The following is an 18,476-nucleotide window of genomic DNA, read 5'->3' on the forward strand; positions in this document are numbered from 1 at the left end:
GAGGAATTTTAGCCTGCTCTTCTTTGCAGAACTGCTTCAATTCTGTTTCATTGGTAGGTTTTCCAGCATCCGCGTACTTTACTTCACTACGTCATATCTCAAGGGCCATATGGCAAAAACGCCTGTGTGATCTTTCAGGCTTGATTTGTAAGAGGCTCAGATCGGATTCCCCCCCCCACCCCCCTCCTCTGAGATCTGATCCAGACACTGGGTTTCTGAACGCTGCCATCTGTAATTCAACGTATTAGGTATCACATGGGGAAAATAAATGTGTCTCAACGATTTTTGGAATCTGCTAGAATGTGTCACAGTGCATTCGGTCACATAATATCTTGGTGTGGTCGTGTGTGTGTGTGTGTGTGTGCATGTGCGTGCGTGTGCGTGCGTGCGCAACTGCCTTCCTCTGTGTGTGTGTGTGTGTGTGTTTTTAGGTGAACGGCGTGGACATCATGGGCGTCGGCCAGGAGGAGTTGGTGTGCATGCTGCGCGGCACTCGTCAGGGAGAGAGTGTGTGTCTGGTGGTCCTGCGACAGGAGGAAATGTTCCTGCCCCGAGAGATGGTGAGGACGCCAACCGCATCACTTCCTGTTGTAGACCCCCCCCCCCCCCCGCTTACCTTTTGGGTTTTGTTTTGAATAGTTGAAGTGGTAATTAGAACACACACACACACACACACACACACACACACACACACACACACACACACACACACACACACACACTAGCTTTCTATATTATTTCTCATTAGGTTACACACTCTTGATACCTCAAAACATGAAAGATTTTAAGCAAAATAAGTTCTCTAACTTGAAATTCTGGGTCCGATCAACAGGGTTGCCTTGGCGAGGCTCGACTCAGCAGCTTATAGGACGCTTCCTTCCTGTATAGATAATCGCCTCAGCCAGTCGTCGTACTGTACTCCCCAAATAATAAGATGATCCCTAATCCGCCAGCCACTGCAACCACTACCTTTTGACACAATTCACATCCGATTGATTTGAACTTTATCATCTTTTCAACCATTTCATTTCCAGACTTTCTTCTGAATTTCTATATTTTTGATCAATAAACCTTTTCCTTTTTTTTTTTTAACATCTCCTGCTTCTTTCTTCCTCCGTTTGGGCATTGTGTTATCCACCACGGCTGCTCCATACACTTAATCACAGCCGCGTTCCCACTGTAGATGATCAACTTATCGCATTATCTCTCCCTGGTTTCTGCTAATTAAATCCTGGTTCCCTTTCTGGGAATCGTTTAACCTTATACTGTTGCCCTTCTTCCACCGCGCAGACTAATTGTCCGGATTTTTGTGTAGCGAAGCACATTTAACAATTCCAGATAATCTGTCTTTGTGCCTGTGTTTAAATGACCTACAGTACACTTATTTTTGTCCCCTACTGGAAGACAGACACCCAAAAATAAACGGCTCCTCCTCTCTATTAACCCTTAAAGTTTGTCTTTGCATCAAGAAAGTTACTTAGTCCTGCACCGGGTCGGGTAACCACTAAATAGATGCATTTAAGGTGGACTGGTGGTGATACATGCATGATATATTCTTTACAGCAGGTTTTTAAATACAAAATACATTTCTTTCACATGGATTTGTAAGCGGTTGGTGATCTTTTTTGTCTGAATGGAATCCACCCCGATTTTCCTGCGCGCACATGTGCTGGCGGATAGTGTCAGGTCTGTCTTGAAACGCTTCAGTTCACGGGTAGAAAGATTCGTGGGGTGGGTCAGCACACAACACACGATGAATTTGAAAAATGGCGGATTCTATCAGTATATTATATCAAATTGATGAGAGGGGAGTTTAAAATCATCTCAGGGTGTGTAAAAATGTCTTCACAATAACAATAAATGGACACCCGTTTATTAAATAATTGTGACAGTTATTATAATTATTATAATTATTATTAATAATAATAATAATAATAATAATAATAATAATTAGAAGAAGAACAATACAAAAACATATGAATGACTGGTTATGGTCCAGGTGAGGTTAGAAGAAAAGCATCTGTGCAGGACTAAACTTTATACACACACACACACACACACACACACACACACACACACACACACACACACACACACACACACACACACACTGTGACTGACCTGAGCACAGAGTGTACTTTATTTCAGGGCTTCTTTCACTTCTTTGCCTGTTTTTCTATTTTTTCTGGTTTCCTGTCATTAGAGCTTCTTTTATGTCTGCCTGTCTCCTTTTGTATCTCACTGTCTGTGTTTTTATTCTGCCCTTATCAATATTTGCTCAACGGCTGCCAGAAGACACAAAAGACACGTGTACACACACACACACACACACACACACACACACGCAGACCCGTGCACATGGCTCAGAGCCTCACAGGAAGTTGTGTTTGTCTGAACAGGAAGTGGAGCAGTGTGCTGGTGTGTGTGCTCCTGTGCGGTGCCTGGGATCCGTATCGTTTTTTTTTCCACGTTTCGCTCCAAGGTTGCTGGAGTAAGATGTTATTATAATTTTTTTATATACCTTTTATGTGACTGAAGTTCAAGGCCGCCACTCCAGCATGTGTTCGCCACTTCCTGTCCTCTTCCCCTTTCCTGCATGTTCTTCCTCCCTCGTCTTTCCCACCAAATTCTGGAAAGAGCCAGGAGTGGCCCATGCTACTCCAGCTGCTGGACGATGGCTGCTCCGCCTACTGCAGCTACTTGAAATTTACTGTACGTACAGATCATTGCCAAGAAGGTGATCACAGGGATCACAGGCTGTTGACTCAGGTCTTAGAGCAATAATTTTGCAAACCCAGAGTGGTTATAATGAGGAGATTTGAGCAGCACCTGCTATGTCTCTTGTCCTCACCATCAGTTTTAACCAGTCTTACAGTAGCATCTGCAGGAGCCTCGTGGTCTTTTAGTCTCAGAGTTCCAAAACCACGTGTTTAAAATGTGTTTAATTGTAACGTGCAAACTGTGCAGTGTCTTCAAGTACTGCGCATCATTTGTTTCAATACCTGTTATGCATAGCTCCATGCAGTGGTTGAAAGTTACAACGTACAAGTACTTTCTGACCGGCTTAGGTTCATTTCTCAAGTATCTGTACTTGCTTAAATATATTCAGGTTCGGAGACTCTGAACTTTTATATATTTTTAAATATATATTACTATGTGTTTGCATATAGTTAGTTATAGTTATTTATATTTCTTTGATTTAAAAACATATATATATTTTTTGTAAATCGTAATATGGATCAGCATGATATGCAGTAAAAAGGGTACAATCACACTTTATGAATTATTATAGACTCATCTGTAATTTAATACTTAAATACGTTTAAGAGCAAGTACAGCACATCTATACTTTCACTTCTACTAGAGTAATGCTGGGTTATAGTATTTGTACTGTTCCTTCAGTTAAAGGTTCAGTTCAAGAGTACTTCTTCCACCGCTGGCTTTTTGTAAAGTTCATAAATATTCCTCTGGAGTGTGCTTTAATTACATTTTCCAGAAGGCCTTCAGCAAATCCTGATCAACAGCTTAACCTTGACCAAGTGATTATGTCACGCCCCTGTGGATACTTTTACCGAAACACACCCACCCCGTCAGGAAACCTACTGGTCCCATCAGTCCCGTATTGTTCTTAAACGTACTCCTGTCTGAGCTGACACACACATGCGAGCGCTCTCAAACTGCAAATAGCAGCTCCCGGTGGTCCAGTATTATTCAGGAACACACTCAGACCACAAGGCCTCCCTGTGGTACACCATTGTTCTGTCGTTCTCTCCGTCTATTTGTGCAGACGATGGACTAAGGACTCATCAAGGACACTTACATGTGTGTATTTCTGTGCGCATACTTGTGTTTTCCTGCTAATTTATGACCATGAAGGTCCCTCCTCATTTGTCGGTTTGTACATCGTGCAGGCAATGCATTGTCTTTTTATTCCCATCCGGTGAGGCCGACTTCAAAGACTGAAAACATCCCCTGTGGGTCTTCATTTAAACTAATGGGAGTGTCTGATGGACAACAATGCTTGTTTATCCGCAAGACTATTATTGCTATATATTATTTTGTTAGGGAAAAATGCATTACAGTTTTTTGCTTCATAATGTGATGCATTATTTTCTCTTTAATGTGACTTTGATTAAAGGCCACAGTAAAGACACAGTCATAGACAAAGACAAAGTCATAGCTCAGTGGACCACGGTGTGTTTAGAAGTGGAGAGTCACATCCCGCTTGTGTGTTGGAAAATCATTTGTAACAGTGCCCATTTTTTGGCAGATTGGGAGATTTACTCGTGTTTTTTATGCATTATTTAGGATTTAGAATACAAGGATGCTCTCTTTTATGGAAGACGCACACATTCACCCAACAGCTCACCGGGATGAATTGCTTTCTTAGAAATTAAATGTCATCAGGTGTCCCACTAGACTACGTTAAGTAGTGTCGGGCAGCTTACTCTATTTTTGTGATCTTTGACAGGCCGTTGCATTAATCAACATAAAACGCTTCATCTCGATTCTATCGTGAGAAAGGTGCCAACGCTGCAGCAAAACCCATGAGGGTGTCTTTCAAAGTACATTAGGTAAATGAAGTGAGGCGTGGCATCTAATGGTCTGGGCATTGTTCAAAATAAATGATGTGCATTACTTCATTTTTTAACCATTGTCTTAGACAAGTCCCTGAATAATTTCAATTTAGTTTCAATTATAGTTTATCAAAGTCTCTCAATGGGGCTAATGTCTCCGTCACCCTCACCCCACACCCTGGAGTGTAGAGTTGCCCAGTTTTATGGAAGTATTGTGGGATTTCACTGTAAACAAGATAAGATGAGACACAATAACACTTAATTCTTTCACAGGGGGAAATTCAGCATATGTTCCTAATTTTCTTATTTACATGTTGCTTATTTTGATATAAGCCTATATACTCGCATTCTGCCTCACTGGTAAATTCTGTGCTGGCGGTATGGAGAACAGATATTGTTTCTTTTTTCTCCTTCTGCATTGACCTCAACAAAAATATGTCTGACTAAAATTGGTTAAAGCAACACTTGGTAACTTTTTTTTTTTACCGTAAAATAACAGCTTCAAAATCATTTTGATGGTACGCTGACTTGTAATATGGGGAATGATACCTCTTTCATTCTCGCCCACCCTCCTTCTGTGTTCGGGTTTAAAACCGCGGGAAAAGTGCGTTACGCTTTACAGCACAACGTCACTTTCTTGATGTTTGGACCGGTGTTTCCTTTAGCCGGTAATTACAATATTTTTTTTGCCTGGTAAAATTTATAATATTTTTTTAAATATTTTTTAATATAATGTTTTTTTTTATTTATATAAAAAAAAGATTGAATACTGTTATTGAAACGTTACCGATAAAGTTCAAATTTATCCAGTAAAACAAATGATTTTCGGCCGCCAGACCGAGTTTTACAACAGTGGTGTAAAAGTGCAATTGCACTCAGAAACTGTAGGGGCGCCAAATACCAAACGTTTCACGTTTAAAATGCACAATGTAATTGTATCAAACAAGGACTCGTAGAATAAACTTGACTATCAATTATTGATAAAGCAACTGTTTTTGAACAAAAATCCTCATCTAGCTTTAGGTATCTGCTCCTCAGGGTACAAGTTGAAAGTGAGATGAGACTGTTCTGAAGCATGATGTCAAATCATTTTAGCAGTTTTGAAGTTTTGAAATGGAGACATCTGAGTTGGCTTCGGTGTCACTATATGCCTTTCCTCTTCCCTTCTGTCTGCTTCATTAAGTTAATTCCCTTCTCCCTCTCTGAGTACATTTGCAGGTTTGTCAATCAATAAGTTGAGAACTTAAAATTATTAAGAATTATAATAATAATAATAATAATGATAATAATAAAAGATCCACATACAGAGCAGAAATTAGTGACCAATACGACCGAATTTGATCGATATCACAGACGCGGTCCAATGCATTTCATGGCGAAATATGTCCAACCCGGCTAAAACTATCTGTAACACACGCTTCGGCAGAAGCTATGAACCCGGTTATGGTGTTGTTCAAACCGGTATGTCACAAGGATCTTGTGGTTTAAATTTCATCCAAATCGATCCACCTACGGAGCAGATATTAGTGAAAAACCGACCAGTTTTGACCCGAAATATTCAGCTGGTCTTGCTTAACTGACACGTCACACGTCTCGTTCTAAAATGAACGTGATGATATTCATGGTAAGATGCTTAATGACGTCATCATATTATTTAGTATGAATGTACAGATTCCCATTGAGAATGTCCCGTTGGACTGAGTCCATAGGGCAGTGTGGAATCGGTCACTCTAGTGTTTCGACGTTACCGAACTATAGATTTAGGTGTGTATTTATCTAGCTTCTAACCTGATAGATGATGTCAGTAGATCGGTTAGATTGATATTTTAAATCCGTGGTCCCCTTACTTTACCGGATTAATGAAAAAACAATAAAAAGTCATCCTTAAAAACTCGTCACCGCGTCCAGTCTGTGAGACTGTCGATGGCGTTCAAGATCCAGCGAGGCGTCAGAAAAAAAAAAAGAAGCCGTGCAATGGTAATTACTCACAGAAATACCACAACGTCTTTTGGATTTCATGGAAACGTAACTTACTAAAAATGTAATCCAAGGAAAAAACTCAACAAATAATTTACGTGAATGCGGCTGTTATCGTAAATCTATGTGAATGCGTCATCATTTATGTATACGTGACACGTCACCTACCGTCACTGATACTCCGGATCTACTTCAAAGCAACAAGGGAAGTTATAACAATGACAAGATGTAGTTTAAAGTCAAAAATAAAATACCTTTATTTTAATAAACCTCATTTATAAACATTTTCGTACACCTAGCACCAAGCTTTTATGAAAAGGCAGAGCGTGTTTGTAGTATTGACAAATTCCTCCATAATAATTCTAATGCCAAACGAATGTTAAAGTTCCATGAATGTTTTTTTTCGCATTACAATATAGACAAGTAATCTATTAAACTTTACTTGTCATGCACGCATGTGACATTACAACTTTAAATCAATGGTTGACGTCTGGTTGAAATGGAGATGCTTCATAGCTAATGCCATGAGAGTTTGAATCGTGGAACCGCATGGATGTCACTACCTTATGGTAATAAGTTCAATGAAATTCGCTGCATTATACAAAAGCCAAAACATGTAACGCATGCCTCAAACAAATAAACTGCCTCCGTATTGTTATTGTTACGATAGGTTTAGCTCATCCAAATTCTAAAATATCTCTATCCTTCGTGGCAGAATATGAACAAAAATACATGCGGTGACCAGACGTCCCGGTCTGTCCGCGACCGTCCCGAATCCTGACCATCTGTAAAACACTACATTCACAGCAAGCGAGCGGGCGTGTTAATGAAGACGGCCACTTCTCCGGTGGGATCCTCGTGCACGCGCTTTTCTGCTTGCCTGTATACAGTATATAATATATGTAACCACGGAAAACAAGTATAATATCACTGTTATTATTTGAATTGTGCCGGAAAGCGTGACAATTTGGTCGTTAATATCGAAAACCGGAACATTGTTGTACTTTCAGGGGTGGGTGCGTGGGGGGTGTAGGGCTGGCGCGCTTCCTATAGGAGACTCCGCTGGGTGTCCCTGTGCCTCTCCGTTACCTTATTGAACAAAAAGCACCCCACATAACGGAGGGGCACCCGTCTGTCACTCTCTTACACCTCTTACCCCGCCCCCCCTCCCCCCCCCCCCCCTCCCCTCGCCCACAGAATGCCAAACCTGCGGTATACTCAAGGGTTTCAAAATGTGGTCACCCTAGCCGTACAGGAATATTTTGTCGATTGCCACTCACTGTAATCTCTTATGGCGTTTTGTCAGTTCATGAAGGGGAACGGAAGGCTCCTTGTTGCCTGGCAACAAGGAGCCCAGCATGCTTCCATAAACATTTTGTAAATTATGTCTCAATTGTGTTGACATTTAACATTTGAAAATCCGAATCGCTGCGAGTCACTAACTGTGATCCCGGAGAAAGGCATGATAATGGATCATTAAAAAAACGAAACAAAAGAACCCTACTTTTTTTTGTTTTGTTTTTTCGCCTCGGGCTGGAAACCTTCCCCACATCACTTTCAGAGGGAGCCATTTAAAGTACGCTTAGTTCAGGCAGAGTTTGAGCAGTAAAACAGCTGCCATTTTATCAGATTTTTGGGGGTTTTGAAGTGGAAGGTAAATGCCAGCCTAATGTTTCTGTCTGCTGAGAGGAAACAGAAGGCGATGATGAAATGATGGAAGAATCTCGTCCATCCTCTCCTCCTCTTTGCCCTTCTCTCGATTGAGCTCACCATCTGCTGTTGTCTGCTTAATGTCTGCATTCGCTGTACAACAAAGACATTACAACGCCTCTACACACACACACGCGCGCACGCGCACATACACACACACACACACACACACACACATCTTTCAGAATAGGATGTATGCGAAGGAAGATTTTGGCGCACACACAAATAAATGCACAGACTCCACAACACGCACCATAATGACGTTCTTCTCGCTTGTTTCCTCCGTGCACCTGCTGAGTTGGCTGGTGACTCGGAACGGAAATGACTCTAAAACAGACAGAGCTGCTCTTTTTCTGCCTGCAAACATTTAACACCTTCCCTCTGTCCCTCCGTCCCCGATGCCGTTCTCGCTTGTCCCCGTGCTTTCCGGTTTTGTTTTTGGATTCTTCCTCTTATTCACCTCACTCACCTACAGAAGGACGAGGCAGAATAGCTGCAAAACCAATGCGTCAGAAGAAGATTGAATCAAAGATCGAATGATGTAACACTTAAATATGATTCAACAATATTTGTGGATATCGAAAATTTGATAAAACATTTTTGGGGGACGATCTCTAGCTACAACAGTGGAACAAGACATATCTGTACAGAGATGGAAAAAAAAAAGAGCTGATGAACAATAGAGTTATAAAGGTAATGCCATCACACCCCTTAAACTACCTATTATATTATATTGTATTTAAAAAAAAAGAAAAATATCTGTATTGCTATGTACCAAAAGTACAAATATATTAATTGGTTATATTTACAAAATCCAACATAACATATTTTTTGTTACGAATTCCACAAAATTGACGATTTGACAGTGTTTTGGGGATGACTATTGGTGCCTTGATAATATTCACTATGTACGCACAATAAATATTTACGAAACATTCATTAAGTTGGTAGATGCATTATAACTGTTAGAACACTCTATGAAGTTCAGAAAAGTTAAATTTATTTACATTTGCATTTGTTCATTTAGCAGATGCTTTTGTCCAAAGCAACTTACATGAGAGGCTCGAAACAATCAAAGCGTACACCGACCATTGGAGCGACCTCAAATGCAGGCCTGTTTCAAAATTCAACCAGATACAAGTGCAAGATAGCTGTAAGGAATAAAATCAGAATTGAAATGTGTTTTTTCTCCTCGATGTTAGTGTAATATGATGAGAACTAATCTGCTTATAGTGCATTGTGTTTATAGTGCATATACACCAATCAGCCGCATCATTAAAAACAACTGCCTTATATCGTGTAGATCCCCCTCGTGCCGCCAAAACAGCTCGGAACCATTCCTGAATAATTTTTGCAGTGTGGCAGGGCACATTATCCTGCTGAACAAGGCCACTGCCATCAGGGAATATGTGGCCATGAAGGGGTGTACGTGGTCTGCAGCAATGTTCAGGTAGGTGGTGCGTGTAAAAATAACATCCGCATGAATGCAGGACCCAAGGTTTCCCAGCAGAACATTGACCAGAGCATCACACTGCCTCCACTTGCTTGTCTTCTTCCCATAAGGCATCCTGGTGCCATCTCTTCCCCTGGTAAACGACGCACACACACACCCAGTCATCCCCATTGTGCAAGAGAAAACATGATTCATCAGACCAGGCCACCTTCTTCCATTGCTCCATGGTCCAGTTCTGACACTCACGTGTCCATTGTAGGAGCTTTCACTGGTGGACAGGGGTCAGCATGGACACTCTGACAGGTCTGCAGCTACACAGCCCCATACACAGCAAGCTGTGATGCACTGTGTGTTCTGACACCTTTCTATCATAGCACCATCAACTATTTCACAAATTTGTGCTACAGTAGCTCGACTGTGGGATTGGTTCATACGGACTATACTTCACTCCCCACACATATCAATGAGCCATGGCTTCCCATGAGCCTGTCGGCGGTTCACCGGTTGTCCTTCCTTGAACCACTTTTAGTAGGTACTAACCACTGCATACTGGGAACACCCCACAAGACCTGTTGTTTTGGAGATGCTCTGACCCAGTCGTCAAGCCATCACAATTTGGTCCTTGTCAAAGTCACTCAGATCCTTACGCTTATCCATTTTTCCTGCCTCCAACACATCTTCAAGAACTGACTGTTCACTTGCTGCCTCATACAGTATATCCCATCCCTTGACAGGCGCCATTGGAAGGAGATGAGCAATGTTATTCACTTCACATCGCAGTGGTTTTAATGTTGTGACTGATCGCTGTGTAAAGTAAAGTAAAGTAAAGAAAAGTCAAAATACCTAAGTAGAGTAGCTATCTAACGAAAAGCACCATCTAGAACTACATCCACTCCGTTACCACAGTCAGGCAAGCCGCAACAGTCCTCTCTGTCCTTTCCCATAGTCTGTCTTCTGTACAGGAAATGTTCTGCTAAGTGCCAGGTGCTCCTACACACACATACACGCAGGCGCACGCACGCACACATACACACATATAAATCAATCAGCGCAGAGTTGGCAGCCATACAAAAGCCATACAAAACAACTTTATTGAACAACTTTATTGTTTCTTTGTTACAATTATCCCTCATCCATCACCACGCCAAGTACTGCGTGAACTGTGCGCGTGCGTGTCACTGTGTGTGTGTGTGTGTGGCTGTGGGTGACAGAGAAGGAGTGTGTCTCATCTCAATGATGCTATCACCAATGTGACCTCAGAATCACTACTGTAGATCCCCCATCTGTTACACCCTCAGAGACCTGTCTACACACACACACACACACACACACACACACACACACACACACACACACACACACACACACACAAACTCCTTGGCAGTTTGGTGGCTCTGCAGGAACTGCCATCCTCCCAGTGGAGATCATTCACCCTCTCGCTCTCTCTCTCCATCGCTCCCTCCTTCTCTGTGTCTTTCTCTCCTTCTCCCTCTCCACCCCCCTCTCCCCTCTCTCTCCCGCTCCTCTCATCTCACATCTCTCTGGTGTTTACTGAAGGTTTATCATCTCTGTTGTCACGCTGTGTGTTAAAGCCCTTCCCAGCTGGAGTAAGTCATGTACACATTGTACACACACACTCACGCACCCGCACACACACACACACACACACACAGACACACACACACACACGCATACATTGGAATATCAACTCCATTGTCACACGATGTTTACGTTTTTTCCGCTCTTATGGATTGAAAGACACATTTCGAAGTGCCCTGCAATGAGCCACTTACAGCCGAAACGTCCGAGATATGGAAAAAAAGACTCTTTATATAATTGCATTTAAAAGTGTGTCAACATTGACCAACTATTGTGCTTTGATATTCACCCTATATACCATATATACACTTTACGGATGCATTAAGGCAGATAGACGTGGCCTTTCTCCATTCATTAACTAAATTAGGTGGAGGCAGACAATTTACTAGCCTCCTTCATAATATGAATGCAACTTATACAGTACATTTCACCGCAAATCACCTTATCCACCTCTGCTAAGTTTATGCTTTGTTTATCATATAAAAACACTAGTACGTACATTACTGTCCATGTACTCAACATTTAAAATGTTTATGTCCTTAGATCCACTAATTCACTATTAGCAAAATGTCTATTGATTCCGCCCGGCTTCCTGTTCTGTTAATAACCATTTTGAGAATGTCCAGGTGCAATGTCAGCTACAAAGTTTTTTGAATCTGTTGTCAGAATGGTCTGGTCCTTAAATCTACCAATCCAAAATGCTCTTTTCAGAACAACTGGATGGCATCACTCTGTATGGTAACCGAGCCTTCCTCAGAGCACTGCAAGCATCTATATTCTTTATGGCCTATCTCCATGCAGAATGGAGCCCTAAAGCCTGGCGATATAGACACTACATCGTGTCCATTGAGCCACAAAGGAGAACATAAATCCACCAATCAGAATAGAGCGATCCATAAAATCACCTCGGAGCCATTTCCTCCCGTGTGTGGGAGACGCCTCATGGACGTTCGCCCTCATATTCTCGCGAAAACTCGCTTTCCGTTCCCCAGACGCCGACTCTGAACGGACACGCGGTCATGTCCGTAGTCGTTAAAGCCGCCCTAACGACCACTACTGCTTGGAATCTATCCCTCCCTCTCTCCTCCTCTTTATTTCCCCCCTCTCTCCGTCTGCCGTCGCAGTGTGCGAGTCTTTATGGCTGTCTGTGGCATTTTGTGTCTTTGCGTTGTCTTTCTCTGTGGAACAGTTCATCCCATTCAGTGAGACAGTGGAGAGAGTTCCCTGTGGGCGCACTATCCCAGTGGAGTGGTTACACCAGCCATTAAGGTGTGGGTGTGTGGGTGGATGTGTGTGTGTGTGTGGGTGGGTGTGTGTGTGTTGGTGTGGATAGTTCTTTTGCTGCAGGGACATGATGCTGGCGCAGAATGGGAGACAACAGGACTGATACTTTCATGAGTTTAAACAAATCGTTGATTGGCCTTTTGTGTGTGTGTGTGTGTGTGTGTGTGTGTGTGTGTGTGTGTGTGTGTGTGTGTGTGTGTGTGTGTGTGTGTGTGTGTGTGTGTGTGTGTTTGTGTTTCTTTTCCAAGATATTGATTGTACACAGTGTTGATGTTTGACACCAAGGGATGGATTTTGTGTTTTCAAGGGATGTTATATCTTGTGTTTGTGTACTATTTTTGAAAGGTACCAACTTTGGTGAGGAGTGGTTTAATCCAGTGGCATTTCTCAGGTGTTTAATGCTTGAGATGTAGCTTGGTCCTGTATTGATGAAAAGAAAACTCAGTTACACATTTTGCAAGGTGTTGGAGGTCAATTGAACAGATTTTGAGTGGGATAACTTAAGTAAATACCGGGAAGCTGCCAAATCACAGCGAACCCCCTGGCAAAAAAAGCAAATCTAATGAATGCATTGTAGTCCTAACCTGGTTAATGTGTGCGTCCTGCGGCGCGTTGAAGTTCTCTCCCAAGGTCGGGGAGCTTGGAGTTTGGACTGGCAGCTGGCTGAGTTTTTTCAGCTCGGAAAACAGTTTTCTGCAGCGTAGAGGACTTTGTGTCGGCTTAACGCTGTTAAAACCCCACAATCCCCGCAGACAGACGCGGGCTAAACCTGACACTGCTGACCCACGCAAACATACACCAAGCGCGCACACACACACTGGCATGGATACTCACACAGATGCAGGCATGCATCCAGATGCACACTGGCTCACACATGCATGAACAAACACACACACACACACACACACACACACACACACACACACACACACACACACACACACACACACACACACACACACACACACACACACACACACATATACACACACACACACACACACAAACATAAATGTAGGAAATACCAATGTGGTAGACTACAGTTTTAATGTACAAACATACATGTGTCCATCACAAAGCCTTTGTAGACACCCACTCTTGCATCTTTCCCTTTACCTCATTTCCTGCAATTGGTCTTTCCTCTATTGATTTTCTCTCTCTCTCTCTCTCTCTCTCTGTCTCATCAGGGGTCCACTTCACAGACCCCTTTTGTCCTTATTTGTATATTCCAACCACAAGTTATTGTTCGGATTTTGTCCTTAAAATAAACCATAGCTAGATCTACAGGTGCAGGTCTATAGGTGGTTAAGCGTTCCTTCTGGTCTCGTGACCCGGGTAGGAACCTGATCCTGTCCGGGTGTGCTCGGTGCAGGCTCCCTATGTGGTCTCCGTGGGTAGGGGGTTGGAATCCCATCCTCGTGCGTGGCTGATCGGGTATCTGTTCTCTGGTAATCTGGGTTCCCCGGGCGCTCGTCGCTGCGGGGCCGGGCTGTGGGTGAGGAGCAGTCTGCCGCCCTCTGTTCTGGGGTCCTCTGTTCGGGGGCGCAGAGTGGTGGGTTGGGTGCCTCTGGGTACGGGGGGGTTGGGGGGAGCCCGCTGGGGCACTGTCGGGTCCGGGGTGGGGTCGGTGGGGCTGCTACCCAGCCTGCTGCACCCCTGCGTTGTACTGGTTGTGCTTCGCCTATCTCTCCCAGTGCCATAATCCAAACTCAGTACATACACCACACAATAGGCCTAGGGTTTGCAGGACGAGTGGGGTTTGAGCTTTGTTAGATTGGTGTGTGGGTGTGGTTGGCCAGGGAGTGGCCGAATGGGCCCCCTGTCGATGTTTTTCGGAGCCCCCTGGAGGCTACTTTCCGTTGTGGTTGCGGGTTGTGGTGCGGGAGGCGGCTGTGGGTCTTTGCTCCCGCTACTTTGCTTCTCTGCAGCAGGTTCCCCGGTAGTCGGGGGTGGTGGAGGGCCCACATATTTGGCTGCCAGATTGGGACAAGTCCTGTACACTCACTGGTAGACACATCACACGCACACGCGTGCGCACACACACACACACACACACACACACACACACACACACACACACACACACACACACACACACACACACGCAGGTGCACATACACCACCAGAACCTGCTTTGAACACACCCCCGAACACCCTCCTGGTTTCATCCCTCTCTCCTTTCCTTCCTCATTTACTGCCATAACTGTGACAGGAAGAGGCCACGTGCCCAATTGTAGTTCCTTTTTTCCTGGACCTGGTTAACACTGTTTTTCAATACATGTTGTCGTCTGATGTTTCTATGTTCACATTTTTCCATGTACATGTTTGTTTCTATGTTTATTTGTCTCACCCATGGTGATTCTCCTCCTCTTGGAGTAGTGATGATAAGTTGTTTATAGACCCAAACATGATAAATATTTCTCCAAAGAGGGGGGTTGGTGCTGGTTCTCTATAACCAAAAGCTGTGCTCTTATATTATTGAAGCAGTTCTTGATGATTTAAGAATTAATATAGACTTGCATTGCAGGTTGAGAAGTTGAACACTACTTTCAGATGAACTCTGTTCTAGATGCAATGGCACAAATACTTAAAAAAAAAAAAAAAAAAAAGGCAAGATAAAAAAATACACACATCTAAAATAAAAAGTATTGACAAGTCAAATAAGCAATGATCTGAGCTAAAAGAAGAGGGTGTGTGTGTGTGTGTGTGTTTTTCTTCTTCTTCTCCTTTCATACAAGCTGCACTCAGCATTCGGTCGCCTTTATATTTCAAACCATTACCGATAAATTCAAATCCTTGTAAAAAAAAATAAGCACCTTTTTCCTGCGTGCCTTCGCATTTCAGATATCAAATATATACTTTTATCTGCTGGGATCTGTTTTTTTTTTTTTTTTCTTTCCTTTTTCTGCCTTTCTTATTTTTTTTCAGCAGTGCCTCACGCTTACCCCTTGGTGACAAAATGCACTGTTTTTCCAGCATCTTCTGGGGTTAATAACAGACGTTTCCACATAGCCGTGTTTTCACTTCCTCCCCCTTCCTTTCCTTCTCCATATTTTTCATCTGCTTATTTTTATTGTCCTATTCATCGCTCTGCTCTTGTTACCGCTCTCTCTATCCCTCTCTCTCTCTTTCTCTCTCTCTTGCCGTGTGTCTGTCTATTCTCCGATTACCTTTCAACAATATGTGCATGCGGCTCTGTTTGGTATTGTAGGAGGAGTAGGAGAAAAGTGATATGAAAGCAGCCAGTCCAAATGCGTTTTTGGGAGGAGAAAAATGAAAAAGGAAAAAAAGAAAGGACTCTGCTTGCAATCGCGCGCAACCTCAAAGCCTCGCAAAATGGAGATTTCACTTGAGATTTTGCGCCGGGGGGCGGGGGCTGCGGTGCGGTGGTTTTTGTCAAATGGAAAAGCTTTCACTTTGGCTTTTTTCAGGCTATTCATGCCCAAATGAACTGACCTGTCTCTCCTCTCTCTCTCTCTCTCTCTCTCTCGCTCTCTCTCTCTCTCTCTCTTACCCCCTTTCCCTCCCTCCTCTCTCCTCCATTTCTTATGGGTTTTTTTATGCCTTAAATACATGCTCTGCCTCTCCACTCAACCCCCTCCATCTCTACCACTTTGTCAACCCCCCCTTAACCCCCTCACCCTTCCACCTCCACCCCTCTCTCTCTCTCTCTCTCTCTCTCTCTCTCTCTCTCTCTCTCTCTCTATCTCTCATCGGCTCTCTCCTTCCCCCGCAGAAGGGTGAGACGCCCGGTGCATCAGTGGTACATTTGGAGGACGGCAAGGAGCAGCTGATGTACGAGGTGGCCCTGAACGACACGGGCTCGGCCGGGCTCGGCATCAGCCTGAAGGGGAACAAGTCGAGGGAGACGGGGGACGACCTGGGCATCTTCATCAAGTCCATCATCCATGGAGGAGCGGCCTACAAGGTGGAGAGACAATGAGGGGAAACGCCGTGGAAAGGCATTCGTCAAATGACCATGATAGATCTTTAACGGGCATCATGAAGGTGTAAGGCCAGATTCTTTAATTTAAAAAAGTTGAAAGGTAAAAACGAAAGATACCTGAGGGAATGAAAGTGCAAAGAAAAAACTATGCAGGTTTTAAACCTGCAGTCATGATGAACTTTAGCTTTTCATGTGAAACATGCATCAAATTAACTCTTTCATCAGATCAATGAAATGTTATTTATTTTTAATTTTTTGATATTTTTGACCCTAATAGAAATATAAAGGACGCATAAACAATTACAAATATATTATTATTAATAATGATTATAATAAGAGTGTTTATAATAATAATAATAATAATAATAATAATATTAATAATAATACTAATAATAATAATAATAATTATTATTATTATTATACAAATTAGAGTCAGTGAAAAATATTTAATGTTCAAACTAAAATGGGTTAAATCAAATAAGTAAATGGAAGTCATCCGGCAGGTGTGATGTTTAGGATGCTTTTCCCCCGAGGGGCCGTCGCACCCTGCTGCTGCTGTTGTGTCAGCTGTCTCTGCTGCCACCAGGGCCTGTTCTGGTGACCTCTGACCTCTCAGACAACCCGTCTGACCCCGGGATAGGTCTCTTCTTCTGGCGTGAACCCTCTTGGGCCTCGGCAGGGACAGAAAGACACAAATAGGCATACGCACGCACGCACACACTCAAGCCATCTAGACATAACTAGAGGTGATGGAGACAGGAAGCCTAGACTTAGACATCTACATACCACACACACACACACACACACACACACACACACACACACGCACAGCTGTGCAGCTGTTGTGTTGCTGACACAGGAAAAGCCCTGGGCACGTAAAAACAAATTAAACACACACCGCACACAAACACACAAACACACAAACACAAATCACTCAACAGGTTGATTGTGAGGAGTCTATTTGGGGAATCGACACTTGACCGGTGGGGCTTTACCACCACTGGAACCCTTTCAGGAACCAGGAACTCAGGCCTTTTCTTAAAAGGTTCTACTTGGATACTTCCTGGTCCCAAAAAGGTCTCCACAAGCGAGGTGGCACCGAGGTGGAGTTGGTCGTACAGCACAAGCGAGGCAAGGATGGCCAGACACACAATCCTCAATTTTTAAATACCAGTAAATTGCTGATATTTCTCGCAGCACTCGAGACTGCTGAGGTTCCCGTTCTAGAAGGTTCCGAGCCGAGATGGTTCCTCGTTTAGTTCCTGTACCTCGATGCAGCCCCGGGCAGAGATGGTAAGAGCGGCAGGTGGCATTGAGGGAGGATGTGCTGTAATTGTGAATCTAGTACAATTGCTGTTAATTTCCAAGGTTCAAGTCGGATATGTGAGGAACACATGTTTCCATATTTCCACAACCCCAACAGTCATGCAGTGGCATCACTTTTTTTTTTTAAATCTCAGACATTAATTTGAAAGTAGAAAAGCATAGCACACACCATATGGGCCTTGTCATCATTAGTGATTTAATTCATTTACATTTTAACAACAGCAAAATAAGCCAATTGCTTTGGAATGTGAAGGATTTCCGGGAGAATTACAGTAACTTTGTATTAATTATTAATCATCATTCAATAAATTGGAACCTTTGAGACATCCTCATTGACCATCACTTCACCTTGATCTGCTTCTACCTCGACAGGATTTTGGAATGAATTGTTCCACTGGTGACTGTCAACTAAACGTTTGTGTGTGTGTGTGTGTGTGTGTGTGTGTGTGTGTGTGTGTGTGTGTGTGTGTGTGTGTGTGTGTGTGTGTGTGTGTGTGTGTGTGTGTGTGTGTGTGTGTGTGTGTGTGTGTGTGTATAAAGTTTAGTCCTGCACAGATGCTTTTCTTCTAACCTCAGCTGGACCATAACCAGTCATTCATATGTT

General features: G+C 43.2%; 1 protein-coding gene across 1 annotated transcript in view; it reads left to right on the forward strand.

Annotated features, from left to right (window-relative positions):
* LOC307244573 (partitioning defective 3 homolog B-like) overlaps positions 1-18,476 on the forward strand; it is a gene marked incomplete at both ends in the record, with an annotated part of 251,215 nt that overhangs the window by 106,461 nt on the left and 126,278 nt on the right. The window contains 2 exons of the mRNA XM_080019807.1: positions 432-560; positions 16,337-16,528. Coding sequence (XP_079875933.1) covers positions 432-560; positions 16,337-16,528 — 321 coding nt within the window. The remainder of the gene's footprint in view (positions 1-431; positions 561-16,336; positions 16,529-18,476) is intronic.

The sequence above is a fragment of the Zeus faber genome, assembly GCF_960531495.2.
Source record: "Zeus faber genome assembly, chromosome: 18".
In the NCBI taxonomy this organism is placed as follows: domain Eukaryota; kingdom Metazoa; phylum Chordata; class Actinopteri; order Zeiformes; family Zeidae; genus Zeus; species Zeus faber.